General features: G+C 64.1%; 1 protein-coding gene across 1 annotated transcript; it reads left to right on the top strand.

Annotated features, from left to right (window-relative positions):
- The first annotated feature begins 871 nt into the window (after positions 1 to 871).
- Positions 872 to 20,684, top strand: PPP2R1A (protein phosphatase 2 scaffold subunit Aalpha). The gene is made up of 15 exons (XM_090127962.1): positions 872 to 1,028; positions 1,727 to 1,817; positions 1,924 to 2,024; positions 5,151 to 5,383; positions 7,287 to 7,434; positions 8,706 to 8,861; positions 9,965 to 10,079; positions 10,179 to 10,249; positions 10,332 to 10,466; positions 11,837 to 12,010; positions 14,386 to 14,446; positions 15,406 to 15,560; positions 16,786 to 16,928; positions 18,471 to 18,562; positions 20,597 to 20,684. The coding sequence occupies exons 1-15, from the start codon at positions 951 to 953 to the stop codon at positions 20,611 to 20,613; spliced, it is 1,770 nt and encodes a 589-aa protein (XP_089984088.1). The 5' UTR covers positions 872 to 950; the 3' UTR covers positions 20,614 to 20,684.
- Positions 20,685 to 20,906: the final 222 nt, after the last annotated feature.

A 20,906-nucleotide genomic window follows, 5' to 3' on the forward strand; every position in this document is an offset into this window, starting at 1 on the left:
ATCTCCTATAGGACCCCCAGCACGGTCCCCATATCCCCTATGGGATCCCCAATAGGACCCCCATCATGGTCCCTATGTCCCCTATAGGATGCCCTATAAGATCTCCTATAGGACCCCCAGCATGGTCCCCATATCCCCTATAGGATCCCCAGTAAGACCCGCATTGTGGTTCCTATGTCCCCTATTGGATTCCTTATAGGATCTCCTATAGGACCCCCAGTGTGGTCCTTATATCCCCTATAGGATTCCCTATAGGACCCCCAGCGTGGTCCCCATATACCCTATAGGATTTCCTATAGGACCCCCACCTCAGTCCCTATATCCCCTATAGGAACTCCTATAGGGCCCCCACTGTGGTCCCTATATCCCCTATAGGATCCTCATATAGGATCCCCACCTCAGTCCCTGTATTCCCTATAGGATCCCCATAGGATCCCCTATACAACCCCATCTCAGTTCCTCTATCCCCTATAGAATTCCTGCAGGACTCCCTATAGGACCCCCATCTCAGCCCTTATATCCCCTATAGGACCCCCAGCACAGTCCCTATATCCCTTATAGGATCCCCTGTAAGACTCTCACCACAGTCCCTGTAGGATCCCCTATAGGATCCCCTATAGGACCCTCAGCCTCCCCCTCCCCCCACCCCGAGCTGCAGCAGCGCCCCACGCCTCCCGCCATAGCTCCGCCCCCCGCCCCGCCCCGCGCCGGCACTGCAGCCAATCACCGCTGCGTATGCAAACATCTGACCAATGGATGAAAGGGGTGGGCGTGGTTACGGCGGCAGTCCCCGCCTCTCGCGCTGCGGGTTTCCTCTCGCGTGACGTCATCAAAGCGCAGCCAATAGGCGGCGCCGCCTGCACGCGGCGACCAATGAGAGCGCGGCGCGGCCCCTGCAGGGGCGGTGCGGTCGACCCCGTACAGCCCTCTCAGAGCCGGAGGAGGGGAAGATGGCGGCGGCGGACGGCGACGATTCGCTCTACCCCATCGCCGTGCTCATCGACGAGCTCCGCAACGAGGACGTGCAGGTACCGAAGGGCGGCTCCAGGCTTCGCCCGACCGGTTCCGGGCTCTCTCCGTACCTCCGATCCGCCGCTCTGCCACCCAGACGTAACGGCGGCCTTGACGGTGCCGGTGGGGCGGCGGCGTTTCATGGCGCGGAGCTCGCTTCGTCCCGACGGCGGTGGGAATGAGAGGCGCGCGCGGATTTGCTCGCAGCGCCCATTCATTCTGTAAGCGGGGCTTTGATTGGTCCGCCGCTTCACCACAGAGCGGGGACGAGAGCGCCCCGCTTCTCCTCAGCGCCCCCATGCGGCGGGGAAGAGCGCCGCTGAGAGCCGGGCAGCGACCAATCAGAGAGCGCGGGACAACCGCGGCGGGGGGCTGCGGGGCGACCAATGGGTGGGCTCCGTCTGCCGCAGTGCTGCCGCGCAGCCATGAGACGACGCTGCCGATTGGCTGCGGCGTGGGGAGGGGGCGGCTCGCTCCCCGCTGCCCCCCACGTGCGGGTTTCGCACCCGCACGGGTCGATTTTGCCCCCCCCCTCCCACCCCCTTTTTGGGGGGGGGGGGGGGGGGAATTTGCGCCCTCCGCGATCCGTTTGGGCTCCTCTAGGTTCCATTTGGGCTCCTCCTGGGGGGTGGTGGGGGGGGGGGGTCAGCATCTCAGCATCGCCACGTGACCCCCACCCCCCCCCGACCCATTTTAACCCCCCCCCGCCCCCCAGCTCCGTCTGAACAGCATCAAGAAGCTGTCGACCATCGCGCTGGCGCTGGGCGTGGAGCGCACCCGCAGCGAGCTCCTGCCTTTCCTGACGGGTGAGGGGGGGGGCACCGATGGTGTGTGTGGGGGGGGCACACGGTGGGGTGGGGTCGTCCAGGCGATGCCATAAAGCTTTCCCCCCCCCCCCCTCCGCCTTTCCAGACACGATCTACGATGAGGACGAGGTGCTGCTGGCGCTGGCAGAGCAGCTGGGCACCTTCACTGCCCTCGTGGGGGGGCCGGAGTTCGTCCACTGTTTGCTGGTATGGAACCCTCCCCCCCCCAAAAAAAAAAACCAAACCCCCCGATCCTAAATGGCTCAGAGCCCTTCTCGACACCCCCACCATCCTCGATCATGGGATTTTGGGGGTTATAGTTGGGGGCAGGGGGGGATTTTGGGGGTGGGGCACGGGGGGGGGGGGGATATTGAGAGTAGAGAGTCGTATGGGGGCATTGGGGTGTTTGGGGGGGGGTCAGTGCTGTGCCTGGGTGGGGTGTGGGGGCATCTGAGGGTTGGGGGGGGTCAGTGCTGTATTTGTGTGGGATGTGGGGGCATCTGAGGGTTGGGGGGGGGGTCAGTGCTGTATTTGGGTGGGATGTGGGGGCGTCTGAGGGTTGGTGGGGGGGTCAGTGCTGTATTTGGGTGGGGTGTGGGGGCATCTGAGGGTCGGGGGGGGTCAGTGCTGTATTTGGGTGGGATGTGGGGGTGTCTGAGGGTTGGGGGGGGGTCAGTGCTGTATTTGGGTGGGATGTGGGGGTGTCTGAGGGTTGGGGGGGGGTCAGTGCTGTATTTGGGTGGGATGTGGGGGTGTCTGAGGGTTGGGGGGGGGTCAGTGCTGTATTTGGGTGGGATGTGGGGGTGTCTGAGGGTTGGGGGGGGGTCAGTGTTGTATTTGGGTGGGATGTGGGGGCATCTAAGGGTTGGGGGGGGGGTCAGTGCTGTATTTGGGTGGGATGTGCGGGCATCTGAGGGTTGGGGGGGGGTCAGTGCTGTATTTGGGTGGGATGTGGGGGTGTCTGAGGGTTGGGGGGGGGTCAGTGCTGTATTTGGGTGGGATGTGGGGGTGTCTGAGGGTTGGGGGGGGGTCAGTGTTGTATTTGGGTGGGATGTGGGGGCATCTAAGGGTTGGGGGGGGGGTCAGTGCTGTATTTGGGTGGGATGTGCGGGCATCTGAGGGTTGGGGGGGGGTCAGTGCTGTATTTGGGTGGGATGTGGGGACACCTGGGGGGGGGGTAGGGATGAGGTCCACCTCAGGCTCCGTTGGGGTCCTTCAAGGGGGACACGTGGGGCTGTGGGCTCTGGGGGGGAGTCAGGACCCACCTGGTGGTCCCATTATTCCCCACATCCCCCAGTTGGGGTCCCTGAAAGGGGAAGGGATGGGTTTCTGGGGTCCGGGAGGGTCGGCACCCACCCTTGGGCTCTGGGGGGGGTCAGCACCCATCTGATGGGCCCATTATCCCCCATGCCCCCCCATTGGGGTCTTTTAAGGGGGAAGGGGTGGGTTTCTGGGGTCTGGAGGGCGTCAGCACCCACCTGATGGGCCCATTATGCCCCATGCCCCCCATTGGGGTCTCTTAAGGGGGAGGGCATGGGTTTTTGGGGTCTGGGGGGTCAGGACCTAGCATTGGGCTCTGGGGGGGGGTGAGCACCCACCTGAGGGACCCCTTATTCCCTACATCCCCCCATTGGGGTCCCTTAAGAGGGGATGCCTGGGGTGGGAGGGTCAGGACCCACCTGATGGTCCCATTATTCCCCACAGCCACCCATTGGGGTCCCTTAAGGGGGGACGCCTGGGGTTGTGGGCTCTGGGTGGGGGCTCAGCACCCACCTGAGGGGCCCATTGTTCCCCTCAGTCACCCATTGGGGTCCCTTAAGGGGAGATGCCTGGGGTTGTGGGCACCCACCTGGTGGGCCCTTTATTCCCCATAGCCAAATATTGGGGTCCCTTACGGGGGGACACCCTCAGCCCCCCATTGGGGTCTCTTAAGGGGGAAGGCATGGGTTTCTGGGGTCTGGAGGGTGTCAGCACCCACCTGATGGACCCTTTATTCCCCAAGCCTCCCATTGGGGTCCCTTAAGGGGGAAGGGGTGGGTTTCTGGGGTCTGGGGGGGTCAGCACCCACCTGAGGGGTCCATTATCCCCAAAAGCCCCCCATTGGGGTCCTTTAAAGGGGAAGGGGTGGGTTTCTGGGGTCTGGGGGGGTCAGCACCCACCTGAGGGGCCCATTATCCCCAAAAGCCCCCCATTGGGGTCCTTTAAAGGGGAAGGGGTGGGTTTCTGGGGTCTGGAGGGCGTCAGCACCCACCTGATGGACCCATTATGCCCCATGCCTCCCATTGGGGTCCCTTAAGGGGGAGGGCATGGGTTTTTGGGGTCTGGGGGGGTCAGGACCCAGCATTCGGCTCTGGGGGGGGGTCAGCACCCACCTGAGGGGCCCATTATTCCCCACAGCCACCCATTGGGGTCCCTTAAGGGGGGACGCCTGGGGTTGTGGGCTCTCGGGGGGGTCAGGACCCACCTGAGGGGCCCATTATTCCCCTCAGCCCCCCATTGGGGTCCTTTAAGGGGGAAGAGGTGGATTTCTGGGGTCTGGAGGGTGTCAGCACCCACCTGATGGTCCCATTATGCCCCATGCCCCCGTTGGGGTCCCTTAAGGGGGGACGCCTGGGGTTGTGGGCTCTGGGTGGGGGCTCAGCACCCACCTGAGGGGCCCATTATTCCCCTCAGTCACCCATTGGGGTTCCTTAAGGGGAGATGCCTGGGGTTGTGGGCACCCACCTGGTGGGCCCTTTATTCCCCATAGCCAAATATTGGGGTCCCTTACGGGGGGACGCCTGGGGTTGTGGGCCTCTGGGAGGGGGGGTCAGCACCCACCTGAGGGGTCCATTGTTCCCTATAGCTAAACATTGGTGTCCTTTAAGAGGAAAAGCATGGGTTTCTGGGGTCTGGGGGGGTCAGGACCCAGCGTTGGGCTCTGGGGGGGGGTCAGCACCCACCTGAGGGGCCCATTATTCCCCTCAGCCCCCCATTGGGGTCTCTTAAGGGGGAAGGGGTGGGTTTCTGGGGTCTGGAGGGTGTCAGCACCCACCTGATGGACCCTTTATTCCCCAAGCCTCCCATTGGGGTCCCTTAAGGGGGAAGGGGTGGGTTTCTGGGGTCTGGGGGGGTCAGCACCCACCTGAGGGGTCCATTATCCCCAAAAGCCCCCCATTGGGGTCCTTTAAAGGGGAAGGGGTGGGTTTCTGGGGTCTGGAGGGTGTCAGCACCCACCTGATGGACCCATTATGCCCCATGCCCCCGTTGGGGTCCCTTAAGGGGGGACGCCTGGTGTTGTGGGCTCTGGGTGGGGGCTCAGCACCCACCTGAGGGGCCCATTGTTCCCCTCAGCCCCCCCTGGAGAGCCTGGCCACGGTGGAGGAGACGGTGGTGAGGGACAAGGCGGTGGAGTCGCTGCGCGCCGTGTCCCACGAGCATTCCCCCGCCGACCTGGAGGGGCACTTCGTGCCGCTGGTGAAGCGCCTGGCGGGGGGGGACTGGTTCACCTCCCGCACCTCCGCCTGCGGCCTCTTCAGCGTCTGCTACCCCCGCGTTTCCAGCCCCGTGAAGGCCGAGCTGCGGCAGTGAGTGACCCCATAGCCATCCCTGGTGACCCCATAGCCGTCCCTGGTGACCCCAGCCCATCCTTTGGTGACCCTATAGCCACCCCTGGTGGCCCCAACCCATCCTTTGGTGACGCTATAGCCACCCCTGGTGGCCCCAACCCATCCCTGGTGACCCTATAGCCACCCCTAGTGACCCCAGCCCATCCCCTGGTGACCCCAGCCCATCCCTTGGTGTCCCCATAGCCGTCCCTGGTGGCCCCATCCCAACCCCTGGGGGTCCCAACCCATTCCCTGGTGGCCGCAACGCATCCCTTGGTGACCCCATAGCTACTCCTGGTGGCCCCAATCCATCCCTTGGTAACCCCATCGCCACCCCTGGTGGCCCCAACCCATCCCTGGTGACCCTATAGCCACCCCTAGTGACCCCAGCCCATCCCCTGGTGACCCCAGCCCATCCCTTGGTGTCCCCATAGCCGCCCCTGGTGACCCCATCCCAACCCCTGGGGGTCCCAACCCATTCCCTGGTGGCCACAACGCATCCCTTGGTGACCCCATAGCTACTCCTGGTGGCCCCAATCCATCCCTTGGTAACCCCATGGCCACCCCTGGTGGCCCCAACCCATCCCTGGTGACCCCATAGCCGCCCCTGGTGACCCCAACCCATCCCCTGTTGGCCCCAGCCCATCCCCTGGTGGCCCCAACCCATCCCTTGGTGGCCCCATAGCCGTCCCTGGTGGCCCCAACCCATCCTTTGGTGGCCCCATAGCCGTCCCTGGTGGCCCCAGCCCATCTCTTGATGGCCCCAACCCATCCCCTGGTGAGCCCATGGCCACCCCTGGTGGCCCAACCCATCCTTTGGTGACCCCATGGCCACCCCTGGTGACCCCATCCCAACCCCTGGGGGTCCCAACCCATTCCCTGGTGGCCACAACGCATCCCTTGGTGACCCCATAGCTACTCCTGGTGGCCCCAACCCATCCTTTGGTGACCCTATAGCTATCCCTGGTGGCCCCAGCCCATCTCTTGATGGCCCCAACCCATCCCCTGGTGGCTCAACCCATCCCTGGTGACCCCATAGCCGCCCCTGGTGGCCCCAGCCCATCCCCTGGGGGTCCCAACCCATCCCCTGGTGGCCCCATAGCTGTCCCTGGTGACCCCAGCCCATCCCTTGGTGACCCCATAGCCGCCCCTGGTGGCCCCAACCCGTCCTTTGGTGACCCTATAGCCACCCCTGGTGGCCCCAACCCATCCCCTGGTGACCCCATGGCCGCCCCTGGTGGCCCCAACCCATCCCTGGTGACCCCATAGCCGCCCCTGGTGACCCCAACCCATCCCCTGGTGGCCCCATAGCCACCCCTGGTGGCCCCAACCCACCTCTTGGTGGCCCCAACCCATCCCTGGTGGCAACATTCCATCCCCTAGTGATCCCATAGCCACCCCTGCTGGTCCCATAGCTGCTCTTGGTGGCCCCAATCCATCTTTTCTCATCCCCATAGTTAATCCTGGTGGCCCCAACCCATCCCTGGTGGCCCCAGCCCATCCCTGGTGGCCCCATAGCCACTCCTGCTGGTGCTATAGCCACCCCTGGTGGCCCCATTCCACCCCTGGTGGCCCCAGCCCATCCCCTGGTGGCCCCATTCTACCCCTGGTGGCCCCATTCCACCCGTGGTGGCCCCAACCCATCCCTGGTGGCCCCATAGCCGCCCTTGTTGGCCCCGCAGCAGCTCCAGACAAATCCCACGTTGCCCAGCTTGGCTTTTTGGCCACGCTGACCCCACTGCCCGTCCCCAAACTGCCCCCAACGTCCCCAAACCGTCCCCACTGCCCCCAGGCTGACTTTGGTTCGAGTGGCCTGGCCTCAACTCTGGGTCGTCCCCGTTTCCCCCCCCCCTCCCCAAATTGTCCCCGTCCCCCCCCCCAGGTATTTCCGCAACCTGTGCTCTGACGACACCCCCATGGTGCGCCGCGCCGCCGCCTCCAAGCTGGGAGAGTTTGCCAAAGTTCTGGAGCTGGAGCACGTCAAGAGCGAAATCATCCCCATGTTCTCCAACCTGGCCTCCGACGAGCAGGTGGGGGGCTGGGGGTGGGGGGATGGGGTGGAATAGGATGGGGGTGGATGGGGATGAGGGCAGGGAATGGGATGGGGGCAAGGAATGGGGTGGGGTGGGATGGGGGTAGGGGATGAGATGAGATGGGGGCAGGGGATGGGATGGGGGCAAGGGATGGGGTGGGATGGGGGCTGGAGATGGGATGGGATGGAGTGGGGATGGATGGGGGCAGGGGATGGGGTGGGATGGGGGCAAGGGATGGGGTGGGATGGGGGCTGGAGATGGGATGGGATGGAGTGGGGATGGATGGGGGCAGGGGATGGGGTGGGATGGGGGCAAGGAATGGGGTGGGATGGGGGCAGGGGATGGGATGGGGGCAAGGGATGGGATGGGGGCAAGGAATGGGGTGGGATGGAGGCAGGGGATGGGGTGGGATGGGATGGGGGTGGATGGGGATGAAGACAGGGAATGGGATGGGAGCAAGGAATGGGGTGGGATGGGGGCAGGGGATGGGGTGGGATGGAGTGGGGATGGATGGGAGCAAGGAATGGGGTGGGATGGGGGCAGGGGATGGGATGGGGGCAAGGAATGGGATGGGGGCAAGGAATGGGGTGGGATGGGGGCAGGGGATGGGATGGGATGGGATGGGATGGGATGGGGTGGCAGCAGGTGATGATGGGATGGGATGGGATGGGATGGGATGGGATGGGATGGGATGGGATGGGATGGGATGGGATGGCAGCAGGTGAGGATGGGATGGGATGGGGTGGCAGCAGGTGGGGATGGGATGGGATGGGATGGCAGCAGGTGGGGATGGGATGGGATGGGATGGGATGGGATGGGGTGGCAGCAGGTGATGATGGGATGGGATGGGATGGGATGGGGTGGCAGCAGGTGATGATGGGATGGGATGGGATGGGGTGGCAGCAGGTGATGATGGGATGGGATGGGATGGGATGGGATGGGGTGGCAGCAGGTGATGATGGGATGGGATGGGATGGGGTGGCAGCAGGTGATGATGGGATGGGATGGGATGGGATGGGGTGGCAGCAGGTGATGATGGGATGGGATGGGATGGGATGGGGTGGCAGCAGGTGACGGTGGGATGGGATGGGGTGGCAGCAGGTGGGGATGGGATGGGATGGGATGGGATGGGATGGGATGGGATGGGATGGGATGGGGTGGCAGCAGGTGATGATGGGATGGGATGGGGTGGCAGCAGGTGATGACGACGGGCCGGGCTGCTCCCTGTGCTCCCCCCGCCGCCCCCCCCTGACAGCCCCGTCCCCCAGGACTCGGTGCGGCTGCTGGCGGTGGAGGCGTGTGTCAACATCGCCCAGCTGCTGCCCCAGGAGGACCTGGAGGCCCTGGTGATGCCCACCCTGCGCCAGGCGGCCGAGGACAAATCCTGGCGCGTCCGTTACATGGTGGCAGACAAATTCACCGAGGTGGGCGGCGCCGGGATGCGGACCCCCAAGGGGGGGGGGGGGGAGGGAGGAAGGGGCGTCTGGGGGCGTTTCTGTCTTCCCCCCTCCCCTCAGGGTGACCCTCCCCGTGTGTCCCCTGACCCCGCTGTGAGCCTTAAGCCGTGCTTGTTGCCCCTATGTGCATCCTGACCCCCCATACGTCCCTATTGGGCCACCCCGTCTGACCCCAGTGACCCCCACATTGACCCCCCCTCATGTCCCTATTGGGCCACCCCGTCTGACCCCAATGACCCCCACATTGACCCCCCCTCATGTCCCTTTTTGGCCTCCCCGTCTGACCCCAGTGACCCCCACACTGACCCCCCCTCATGTCCCTATTGGGTCACCCCGTCTGACCCCAGTGACCCCCATGCTGATGCCCTCCCCCACATTTCCTTTTTGGGGCACCCAGTTTCACCCCAGTGACCCCCATGCTGACCCCAGACCTGCAGCACTTCCTGACCCCAATGACCCCCATCTGACCCCCCCACATCTCCTTTTTGGGCCACCCCCATCTGACCCCAATGACCCCCACATTGACCCCCCCTCATGTCCCTTTTTGGCCTCCCCGTCTGACCCCAGTGACCCCCACACTGACCCCCCCTCATGTCCCTATTGGGCCACCCCGTCTGACCCCGGTGACCCCCATGCTGATGCCCTCCCCCACATTTCCTTTTTGGGGCACCCAGTTTCACCCCAGTGACCCCCATGCTGACCCCAGACCTGCAGCACTTCCTGACCCCAATGACCTCCATATGACCCCCAAATCTCCTTTTTGGACCACCCTATCTGACCCCCCCACATCTCCTTTTTGGGCCCCCCCATCTGACCCCAACACCCCCCACATTGACCCCCACACACATCTTTTTGGGCCCCCACATCTGACCCCAACGCCCCCCACATTGACCCCCCCACATCTCCTTTTTGGGCCCCCCCATCTGACCCCAACGCCCCCCACATTGACCCCTATATCTCCTTTTTGGACCACCCCATCTGACCCCCCCCCATTTCCCTTTTGGTCCACCCAATTTGACCCCAATGACCCCCACGCTGACCCCCCCCCAACCCTTTTTACCCCCCCCCAGCTACAGAAAGCCGTGGGTCCAGAGATCACCAAGACGGACCTGGTGGGCGCCTTCCAGAACCTGATGAAGGACTGCGAGGCCGAGGTGCGGGCGGCCGCATCCCATAAGGTCAAAGGTCAGCGCTGCCCCCCATCCTCCCCCCCCATGGGGTCGCAGGGACGTCCATCTGTCCCCATGACCCCATATGACCCCATACGACCCCATTGTTTTGTAGAATTTTGTGAGAATTTATCCCCCGACTGCCGCGAGGCCGTCATCATGGGTCAGATCCTGCCCTGTATTAAGGTAGGGTTATTGGGTGGGGGGGGGGTGTGGGGGCACCCCTGGGTGCTGCTGGGGGTGTCACAGCGCTGGCTGCCCCCCCCAGGAATTGGTGTCAGATGCCAACCAGCACGTGAAATCGGCGCTGGCGTCCGTCATTATGGGGTTGTCCCCCATCCTGGGGAAGGACAACACCGTGGAGCATCTCCTGCCTCTGTTCCTGGCGCAGCTGAAGGATGAGGTGGGGGTCCCGGGGGGGTGGGGGGGTGATGGCAACGCAGGGAGATGGGGGGCGGAGGTGGGGGAACGGGGTGGGGGTGGGGGGATGGATGGGGTGGGGGTTGGGGGAAGTCGGGTTGGGGATGCGGGGTGGGGGTGAGGGGTGTGGGAGGGGGACGCAGGGTGGGATTGGGGGCATGGGATGGGGGACTGGGGGGGGCAATCAGGTTGGGGACACAGGGTGGGGGTAGGGGACATGGGATGGGGGCACAGGGTGGGGAGAGGGGGACATGGAATGGGGAGAGGGGGACATGGAATGGGGACAGGGGGACATGGGATGGGGACACAGGGTGGGGGTAGGGGACATGGGATGGGGACATGGAGTAGGGATTGGGGGGACAATCAGGTTGGGGATACAGGGTGGGGGTAGGGGACATGGGAGGGGGACACGGGGTGGGGGTAGGGGGACATGGGATGGGGACACAGGGACATGGGATGGGGACATAGAGTGGGGACTTGGGGATGTGGGATGGGGACATGGAGACATGGACTGGGGACACAGGGTGGGGAGAGGGGGACAGAGAATGGGGACACGGGGACATGAGCTGGGGACACAGGGTGGGGATAGGCGTACAGTTGGGTTGGGGACATGGGGATATGGGATGGGGACACAGGATGAAGAGAGGGGGACATGGGATGGGGGCACAGGGTGGGGAGAGGGGGACATGGGATGGGGACACGGGGACATGTGATGGGGACACAAGGTGAGGACCTGGGGATGTGGGGTGTGGAGAGGGGGACATGGGATGGGGACATGGGTGGGGATAGGGGGACATGGGATGGGGACACAGGGACATGGGATGGGGACACAGGGTGGGGACTTGGGGATGTGGGATGGGGACATGGGGTGGGGATTGGGGGAAAAATTGGGTTGGGGACACAGGGTGGGGAGAGGGGGATATGGGAGGGGGACACAGGGACATGGGATGGGGACACAGGGTGGGGATTGGGGGACATGGGCTGAGGACACAGGGTGGGGACCTGGGGATGTGGGGTGAGGACACAGGAACACAGGATTGGGACATGGGTGGGGAGAGGGGGACATGGGATGGTGACACAGGGTGGGGATAGGGGGACATGGGATGGGGACACAGTGGGGACCTGGGGATGTGGAATGGGGACACGGGGTGGGGAAAGGGGGACATGGGGACATGGGATGGGGACACGGAGATGTGGAATGGGGACACAGAGTGGGCTGTGGGCTGTGAGGGTGGGGATGTGGGGCAGCTCCATGGCAGGACTCGAGGGGGGGGAGGGAGGGATGGCTGTCCCAGCTGTCTGGGTGACGCTGGGTGACGCTGGGTGACGCTGGGTGACACTGTGACCCCGCAGTGCCCCGAGGTGAGGCTGAACATCATCTCCAACCTGGACTGCGTCAACGAGGTGATCGGCATCCGGCAGCTCTCGCAGTCCCTGCTGCCCGCCATCGTGGAGCTGGCGGAGGACGCCAAGTGGCGCGTGCGCCTGGCCATCATCGAGTACATGCCTCTGCTGGCAGGGCAGCTGGTGGGCACTGCGGGGGCTGGGGGCGCTGGGAGGGGCTGGGAGGGACTGGGAGGGACTGGGAGGGACTGGGAGGGGGGTGGAGTGCTTGGAGGGGGCAGTGGGAGGGACTGGGAAGGACTGGGAGGAGAATGGAATGCTTGGTGGGAGGACTGGGAGGGACTGGGAGGGAATGGGAGGGACTGGGAGGGGGATGGAGTGCTTGGTGGGGGCAGTGGGAGGGACTGGGAAGGACTGGGAGGGACTGGGAGGGGGGTGGAGTGCTTGGTGGGGGGACTGGGAGGGAATGGGAGAGACTGGGAGGGACTGGGAGGGGGATGGAGTGCTTGGAGGGGGCAGTGGGAGGGACTGGGAAGGACTGGGAGGGACTGGGAGGGGGGATGGAGTGCTTGGTGGGGGCACTGGGAGGGGGATTGAGCACTTTTGGGGGGCACTGGGAGGGACTGGGAGGGGGGTGGAGTGCTTGGAGGGGGCAGTGGGAGGGAATGAGAGGGACTGGGAGGGATTGGGAGGGGGGTGGAGAGATTGGTGTGGGGACTGGGAGGGACTGGGAGAGACTGGGAGGGACTGGGAGGAGAATGGAATGCTTGGTGTGGGGACTGGGAGGGACTGGGAGGAGAATGGAATGCTTGGTGGGGGCACTGGGAGGGACTGGGAGGAACTGGGAAGGAGATGGAGTGCTTGGTGGGGGCAGTGGGAGGGACTGGGAAGGACTGGGAGGGGGATGGAGTGCTTGGTGGGGGCACTGGGAGGGACTGGGAGAGACTGGGAGGGACTGGGAGGGGGATGGAGTGCTTGGAGGGGGCAGTGGGAGGGACTGGGAAGGACTGGGAGGGACTGGGAGGGGGGATGGAGTGCTTGGTGGGGGGCAGTGGGAGGGACTGGGAAGGACTGGGAGGGACTGGGAGGGGGATGGAGTGCTTGGAGGGGGCAGTGGGAGGGACTGGGAAGGACTGGGAGGGACTGGGAGGGGGGTGGAGTGCTTGGTGGGGGGACTGGGAGGGAATGGGAGGGGACTGGGAGGGATTGGGAGGGGGGTGGAGAGATTGGTGTGGGGACTGGGAGGGACTGGGAGAGACTGGGAGGGACTGGGAGGAGAATGGAATGCTTGGTGTGGGGACTGGGAGGGACTGGGAGAGACTGGGAGGGACTGGGAGGAGAATGGAATGCTTGGTGGGGGCACTGGGAGGGACTGGGAGGAACTGGGAAGGAGATGGAGTGCTTGGTGGGGGCAGTGGGAGGGACTGGGAAGGACTGGGAGGGGGATGGAGTGCTTGGTGGGGGCACTGGGAGGGACTGGGAGAGACTGGGAGGGACTGGGAGGGGGATGGAGTGCTTGGTGGGGGCACTGGGAGGGAATGGGAGAGACTGGGAGGGACTGGGAGGGGGATGGAGTGCTTGGAGGGGGCAGTGGGAGGGACTGGGAAGGACTGGGAGGGACTGGGAGGGGGGATGGAGTGCTTGGTGGGGGGCAGTGGGAGGGACTGGGAAGGACTGGGAGGGACTGGGAGGGGGATGGAGTGCTTGGAGGGGGCAGTGGGAGGGACTGGGAAGGACTGGGAGGGACTGGGAGGGGGGATGGAGTGCTTGGTGGGGGCACTGGGAGGGGGATTGAGCACTTTTGGGGGGCACTGGGAGGGACTGGGAGGGGGGTGGAGTGCTTGGAGGGGGCAGTGGGAGGGAATGAGAGGGACTGGGAGGGATTGGGAGGGGGGTGGAGAGATTGGTGTGGGGACTGGGAGGGACTGGGAGAGACTGGGAGGGACTGGGAGGAGAATGGAATGCTTGGTGGGGGGACTGGGAGGGACTGGGAGGGACTGGGAGGGGGATGGAGTGCTTGGTGGGGGCACTGGGAGGGACTGGAAGAGACTGGGAGGGGGATGGAGTGCTTGGTGGGGGCACTGGGAGGGACTGGAAGAGACTGGGAGGGGGATGGAGTGCTTGGTGGGGGCACTGGGAGGGACTGGGAGAGACTGGGAGGGACTGGGAGGGGGATGGAGTGCTTGGTGGGGGCACTGGGAGGGACTGGAAGAGACTGGGAGGGGGATGGAGTGCTTGGTGGGGGCACTGGGAGGGACTGGAAGAGACTGGGAGGGGGATGGAGTGCTTGGAGGGGGCACTGGGATGGACTGGGAGGGACTGGGAGGGGGATTGGGCACTTTTGGTGGGTACTGGGAAGGACTGGGAGGCACTGGGAAGGGGATGGAGTGCTTGGTGGGGGGACTGAGATGGACTGGGAAGGATTGAGGGATACTGGGAGGGGGATGGAGCACTGGGAGGGCGCTGGGACAGACTGGGAGGGACTGGGGCATGCTGGGAGGTGCTGCAGCTATTTCTGTGCGGTACTGGTCTGTACTGGGAGCACTGGTTTCGTGCAGGGCGTGGAGTTCTTTGACGAGAAGCTGAACTCGCTGTGCATGGCCTGGCTGGTGGACCATGGTGAGGCAACTGGGGGAGACTGGGAGGGCACTGGGGGGGCACTGGGGGCACTGGGAGGGCACTGGGAGCATTGGGAGGGGACTTGGGGCTACTGGGAGGGCACTGGGGGCTACTGGAGGGCACTGGGAGGGGACTTGGGGCTACTGGGAGGGCACTGGAAGGGCAATGGAGTACTGGGAGGGCACTGGGAGGGCACTGGGAGGGCACTGGGAGTACTGGGAAGACACTGGGAGGGGACTTGGGGCTGCTGGGAGGGTACTGGGAGGGTACTGGGAGCACTGGGATGGGGCAGTAGAACAGAGCGAGAAGAACTGGGAGCAGCGGGGCTTTGGATGGTCCGTACTGGTCTGTACTGGTTGTACTGGTCCGTACTGGTCATACTGGCCCGTACTGGCCCATACTGGCCCGTACTGGTCCATATTGGCCCGTACTGGTCATACTGGCCGTACTGGCCCGTACTGGCCATACTGGTCCTTACTGGTCCATATTGGCCTGTACTGATACGTACTGGTCTGTACTGGCCCATACTGGTCGTACTGGCCTGTACTGGCCATACTGGTCCTTACTGGTCCGTACTGGCCATACTGATCCGTACTGGTCATACTGGCCCGTACTGGCCCATATTGGCCCGTACTGGTCATACTGGTCGTACTGGCCCGTACTGGCCATACTGGTCCTTACTGGTCCGTATTGGCCTGTACTGATACGTACTGGTCTGTACTGGCCCATACTGGTCGTACTGGCCCGTACTGGCCATACTGGTCCTTACTGGTCTGTACTGGTCCTTACTGATCCGTACTGGCCATACTGGTCCGTACTGGTCCGTACTGGCCCGTACTGGTCATACTGGCCCATACTGGTCCGTACTGGTCCTTGCTGGCCCGTACTGGTCCGTACTGGCCCGTCCTGGCCCGTACTGGCCATACTGGTCCTTACTGGTCCGTACCGGTGCCCCGCAGTGTACGCCATCCGGGAAGCGGCCACCAGCAACCTGCGCAAACTGGTGGAGCGCTTCGGGCAGGACTGGGCGCAGGGCACCATCGTGCCCAAGGTGCTGGCCATGGCCACCGACCCCAACTACCTGCACCGCATGACCACGCTCTTCTGCATCAACGTGAGCCCGCCCCGCTGCCGCCGTGGTGGCCCTACTGGCCCCATGGTGGCCCTGTTGGCCCCGTATGGCACCATGACAGCTCTATTGGCCCCACGATGGCCCTATTGGCCCTTTGACAGCCCTATTGGCCCCACGATGGCCCTATTGGCCCCATATGGCACCGTGGTGGCCCTATTGGCCCCATGTGGCCCCATGGTGGCCCTATTGGCACCATGGTGGCCCTATTGGCCCCATATGGCACTGTGGTGGCCCTATTGGCACCATGGTGGCCCTATTGGCCCCATATGGCACCGTCGTGGCCCTATTGGCCCCATGTGGCACTGTGGTGGCCCTATTGGCCCCATATGGCACTGTGGTGGCCTTACTGGCCTTTTGACAGCCCTATTGGCCCCACGATGGCCCTATTGGCCCCGTATGGCATCGTGGTGGCCCTATTGGCACCATGTGGCACTGTGGTGGCCCTATTGGCCCCGTGTGGCACCGTGGTGGCCCTATTGGACCCACGATGGCCCTGTTGACACCATGATGGCCCCACAACATCCCCGTTGGCCCCATGACATCCCCATTGGCCCCATTGGTCCCATGACATCCTCATTGGCCCCACAATGTCCCCATTGGCCCCACGACATTCTCCTTAACCCCACGGTGGCCCCATTGGCCCCATGACATCCTCATTGACCTCATGGTGGCCCCATTGGCCCCATGATGGCCCTGTTGGCCCCATGATGGCCCCACAATGGCCCCATTGGCCCCACGACATCCTCATTGACCCCATGGTGGCCCCATTAGCCCCACAATGGCCCCATTGGCCCCACGACATCCCTATTGACCCCATGGTGGCCCCATTGGCCCCATGACATCCCCGTTGGCCCCACAATGGCCCCATTGGCCCCACGACATCCCTGTTGACCCCATGGTGGCCCCATTGGCCCCATGACATCCCTGTTGGCCCCACAATGGCCCCATTGGCCCCACAGCATCCTCATTAACCCCATGGTGGCCCCATTGGCCCCATGACGTCCCCATTGGCCCCACAATGGCCCCATTGGCCCCACAGCATCCTCATTGACCCCATGGTGACCCCATTGGCCCCATGACGTCCCTGTTGGCCCCACAATGGCCCCATTGGCCCCATGCTGTCCCTGTTGGCCCATGATGGCCGCACAATGGCCCCATTGGCCCCATTGACCCCACGACCCCCCCGCTGACCCCACGACCCCCCCAGGTGCTGTCGGAGGTGTGCGGGCAGGAGATCACCACCAAGCAGATGCTGCCCACGGTGCTGCGGATGGCGGCCGACGCCGTGGCCAACGTGCGTTTCAACGTGGCCAAATCGCTGCAGCGCATCGGGCCCATCCTGGACAGCAGGTGGGGGCACCAGACCCCCCCCCTTGGGGACACCGATGTCACCCCTGAACCCCCCTTGGGGTCTGATGTCACCCCTGTGTCTCCTCAACCCCCCCTTGGGGATGGCAATGGTCCCTCCCCCAAACCCCCCCTTGAGGACAGTGATGTCACCCCCCTTTGGGGGCAGCCATGTCACCCCTGCATCCCCCCAACCCCCCTTGGGGACACTGATGTCACCCCCAAACCCTCCTTGGGGTCACTGATGTCACCCCTGTGTCTCCTCAACCCCCCTTGGGGATGGCGATGGTCCCCTCAAAACCCCCTTGGGGACACTGGTGTCACCCCAATTTGGGGGCAGCCATGCCACCCCTGTGTCTCCTCAACCCCCCCTTGGGGAGGGTGATGGTCCCCCCCCCCCAAACCCCCCCTTGGGGACACCGATGTCACCCCTGAACCCCCCTTGGGGTCACTGATGTCACCCCTGTGTCTCCTCAATCCCCCCTTGGGGATGGCGATGGTCCCCCCCCCCAAACTCCCCCTTGGGGACCCTGATGTCACCCCCCTTTGGGGGCAGCCATGTCACCCCTGTGTCTCCTCAACCCCCCCTTGGGGATGGCGATGGTCCCCCCCCAAATCCCTCCTTGGGGACACTGATGTCACCCGCAAGCCCCCCCTTTGGGGACACTGTTGTCACCTCCAGACCCCCCTTGGGGGACAGCCATGTCACCCCCATGTCCCCCCCCCCCCCCAAACTCCCCCATAGGGACACTGATGTCAACCCCACTTCCCCCCCCAAGCCCCCCATGGTGACTCTGATGTCACCCCCATGTCCCCCCCCCAACCCCCCCCTGGTGACACAGATGTCACCCCCATCTCCCCCCCCCAAAATCCCCCCCCGGTGACACTGACGTCACCCCCAACTTCCCCCCCAACCCCCCATGGTGACACTGATGTCACCCCCTCTCTCCCCCCCAACCCCCCCCCTGGTGACACTGACATCACCCCCATCTCCCCCCCCCAAATTCCCCCCCCGGTGGCACTGATGTCACCCTCTCTCTCCCCCCCAAACCCCCCCCTGGTGACACTGACATCACCCCCATCTCCCCCCCCCAAATTCCCCCCCCGGTGACACTGATGTCACCCCCATCTCCCCCCCCAAACCCCCCATAGTGACACTGACATCACCCCCATCTTCCCCCCCAACCCCCCCCCTGGTGACACTGACATCACCCCCCTCTCCCCCCCCCAAATTCCCCCCCCGGTGGCACTGATGTCACCCCTGTCTCCCCCTCCCCCCCCCCAAACCCCCCATGGTGACACTGACGTCACCCCCATCTCCCCCCCCCAAATTCCCCCCCGGTGACACTGATGTCACCCCCATCTCCCCCTCCCCCAAACCCCCCATGGTGACACTGATGTCACCCCCATCTTCCCCCCCAACTCCCCCCCCGGTGACACTGATGTCACCCCCATCTTCCCCCTCATGGTGACATTGATGTCACTCCCATCTCCCCCCCCAACCCCCCCCCTGGTGACACTGCTGTCCCCCCCGTGCCCCCCCAGCACGCTGCAGAACGAGGTGAAGCCGGTGCTGGAGAAGCTGACGCAGGACCAAGATGTGGACGTGAAATATTTCGCCCAGGAGGCGCTGAGTGGTGCGGGGACATCGCTGGGGACACTGGGGGACAATGGGGGCGTTGGGGGCAACGGGGACAATGGGGGCGTTGGGGGTAATGGGGACATTGGGGGTAATGGGGACATTGGGGACATAGGAGGCAATGGGGGCAATCGGGACATTGGGGACAAGGGGGGGCAATGGAGGGAATGGGAGCATTGGGGACAATGGGGACGTTGGGAGCAATGGGGACAATGGGGGCAATGGGGACGTTGGGGGCATTGGAGGGATTGGGGACATTGGGGGGAATGGGGGCAGTGGGGACAATGGGGACATTGGGGGTAATGGGGGCAATGGAGGAAATGGGGGCATTGGGAGGAATGGGGGCAATGGGGACATTGGGGGCAATGGGGGGAATGGGGACATTGGGGACATTGGGAGTAATGGGGTAATGGGGGACATTGGGGGACAATGGGGGGAATGGGGGCAGTGGGGACATTGGGGGTAATGGGGGACATTGGGGGACAATGGGGGGAATGGGGGCAGTGGGGACATTGGGGGCAATGGGGGCAATGGAGGGAATGGGGACATTGGGGACAATAGGGACATTGGGGGTAATGGGGGGTAATGGGGACATTGGGGACATTGGGAGTAATGGGGTAATGGGGGACATTGGGGGACAGTGGGGGGAATGGGGGGAATGGGGACATTGGGGGTAATGGGGGACATTGGGGGACATTGGGAGTAATGGGGTAATGGGGGACATTGGGGGACAATGGGGGCAGTGGGGACATTGGGGGCAATGGGGGCAATGGAGGGAATGGGGACAATGGGGACATTGGGGACAATAGGGACATTGGGGGTAATGGGGGGTAATGGGGACATTGGGGGACATTGGGAGTAATGGGGTAATGGGGGACAGTGGGGGACAGTGGGGGGAATGGGGACAATGGGGGGAATGGGGCCAGTGGGGGACATTGGGGGGAATGGGGGCAATGGAGGGAATGGGGACATTGGGGACAATAGGGACATTGGGGGTAATGGGGGCAGTGGGGACATTGGGAGCAATGGGGGCAATGGAGGGAATGGGGACAATGGGGACATTGGGGACAATAGGGACATTGGGGGTAATGGGGGGTAATGGGGGTATTGGGGGACATTAGGAGTAATGGGGGACATTGGGGGGCAATGGGGACAGTGGGGACATTGGGGGTAATGGGGGCAATGGAGGGCATGGGGACAATGGGGACATTGGGCACAATAGGGGGTAATAGGGGGTAATGGGGGCATTGGGGGGCAATGGGGGTAATAGGGACATTGGGGGCAATGGGGAGAATGGGGTCAATGGGGGGAATGGGGACATTGGGGGCGTTGGGGGGAATGGGGGACATTGGGGACATGGGGAGCAGTGGGAGCAATGGGGACATTGGGGGCAATGGGGGACATGGGGGGACATGGGGGGCATTGGGGGTAATGGAGGCAATTGAGGATATGGGGGACAATGGGGGCATTGGGGGGAATGGGGGTAGTGGGGGTAATGGGGTAATGGGGGGGGCAATGGAGGTAATGGGGGCTGTGGGGGCAATGGCAGTAATGGGGACATTGGGGGTAATGGGGGCATTGGGGGGAATGGGGGCAGTGGGGGGAATGGGGGGCATTGGGGGACATTGGTGGTAATGGGGGTAATATTGGGGACGTGGGGGGCAATGGGGGCAGTGGCAGTAATGGGGACATTGGGGGGAATGGAGGACATTGGGGACATGGGGGGCAATGGGGGCATTGGGGGTAATGGGGTCAGTGGGGGCACAAAGGGGACAGTGGGGACAATGAGGACATTGGGGGTAATGGGGGGTCAGTGGGGGCACAAAGGGGACAGTGGGGACATTGGGGGCAATGGGGGGGTCAGTGGGGGCACAAAGGGGACAGTGGGGACATTGGGGACATTGGGGGCATGGGGGGTTGGTGGGTCACAAAGGGACAGTGGGGACATTGGGGGCACAGGGGGGTCGGTGGGGGCACAATGGGGTCAATGGGGGCACAGGGGGGTGGTGACAGCTTTTTGTTGTCCCCGCAGTGCTGGCGCTGGCCTGACCCCCCCCCCTCCGGACCCCCCCTCGGACCCCCATCGCCCTCCTCGCATGTCACCTCTGCCCCCCCCCCCCCCCCGGTGCCACCACCCCCCCATGGTGGAGGGGGGGAGGGGTGGGGGGGGGTGGGGGGCTTCGTGTCGTCCCCCCCCCCTCCGCCCCCCCCCCCCAATGTCCCTTCCGTTATTAACGACTTCGCTGTTAATTAATAAACCGCCACTCGGACCGTCCTTATCTCGCTCCCAGTCCCTCCCAGTGACTCAACTGGGGGCCTCCCAGTGACTCAGCCCCGAGGAA

The sequence above is a fragment of the Phasianus colchicus genome, chromosome 32, assembly GCF_987193195.1.
Source record: "Phasianus colchicus chromosome 32, bPhaCol1.hap1.1, whole genome shotgun sequence".
In the NCBI taxonomy this organism is placed as follows: domain Eukaryota; kingdom Metazoa; phylum Chordata; class Aves; order Galliformes; family Phasianidae; genus Phasianus; species Phasianus colchicus.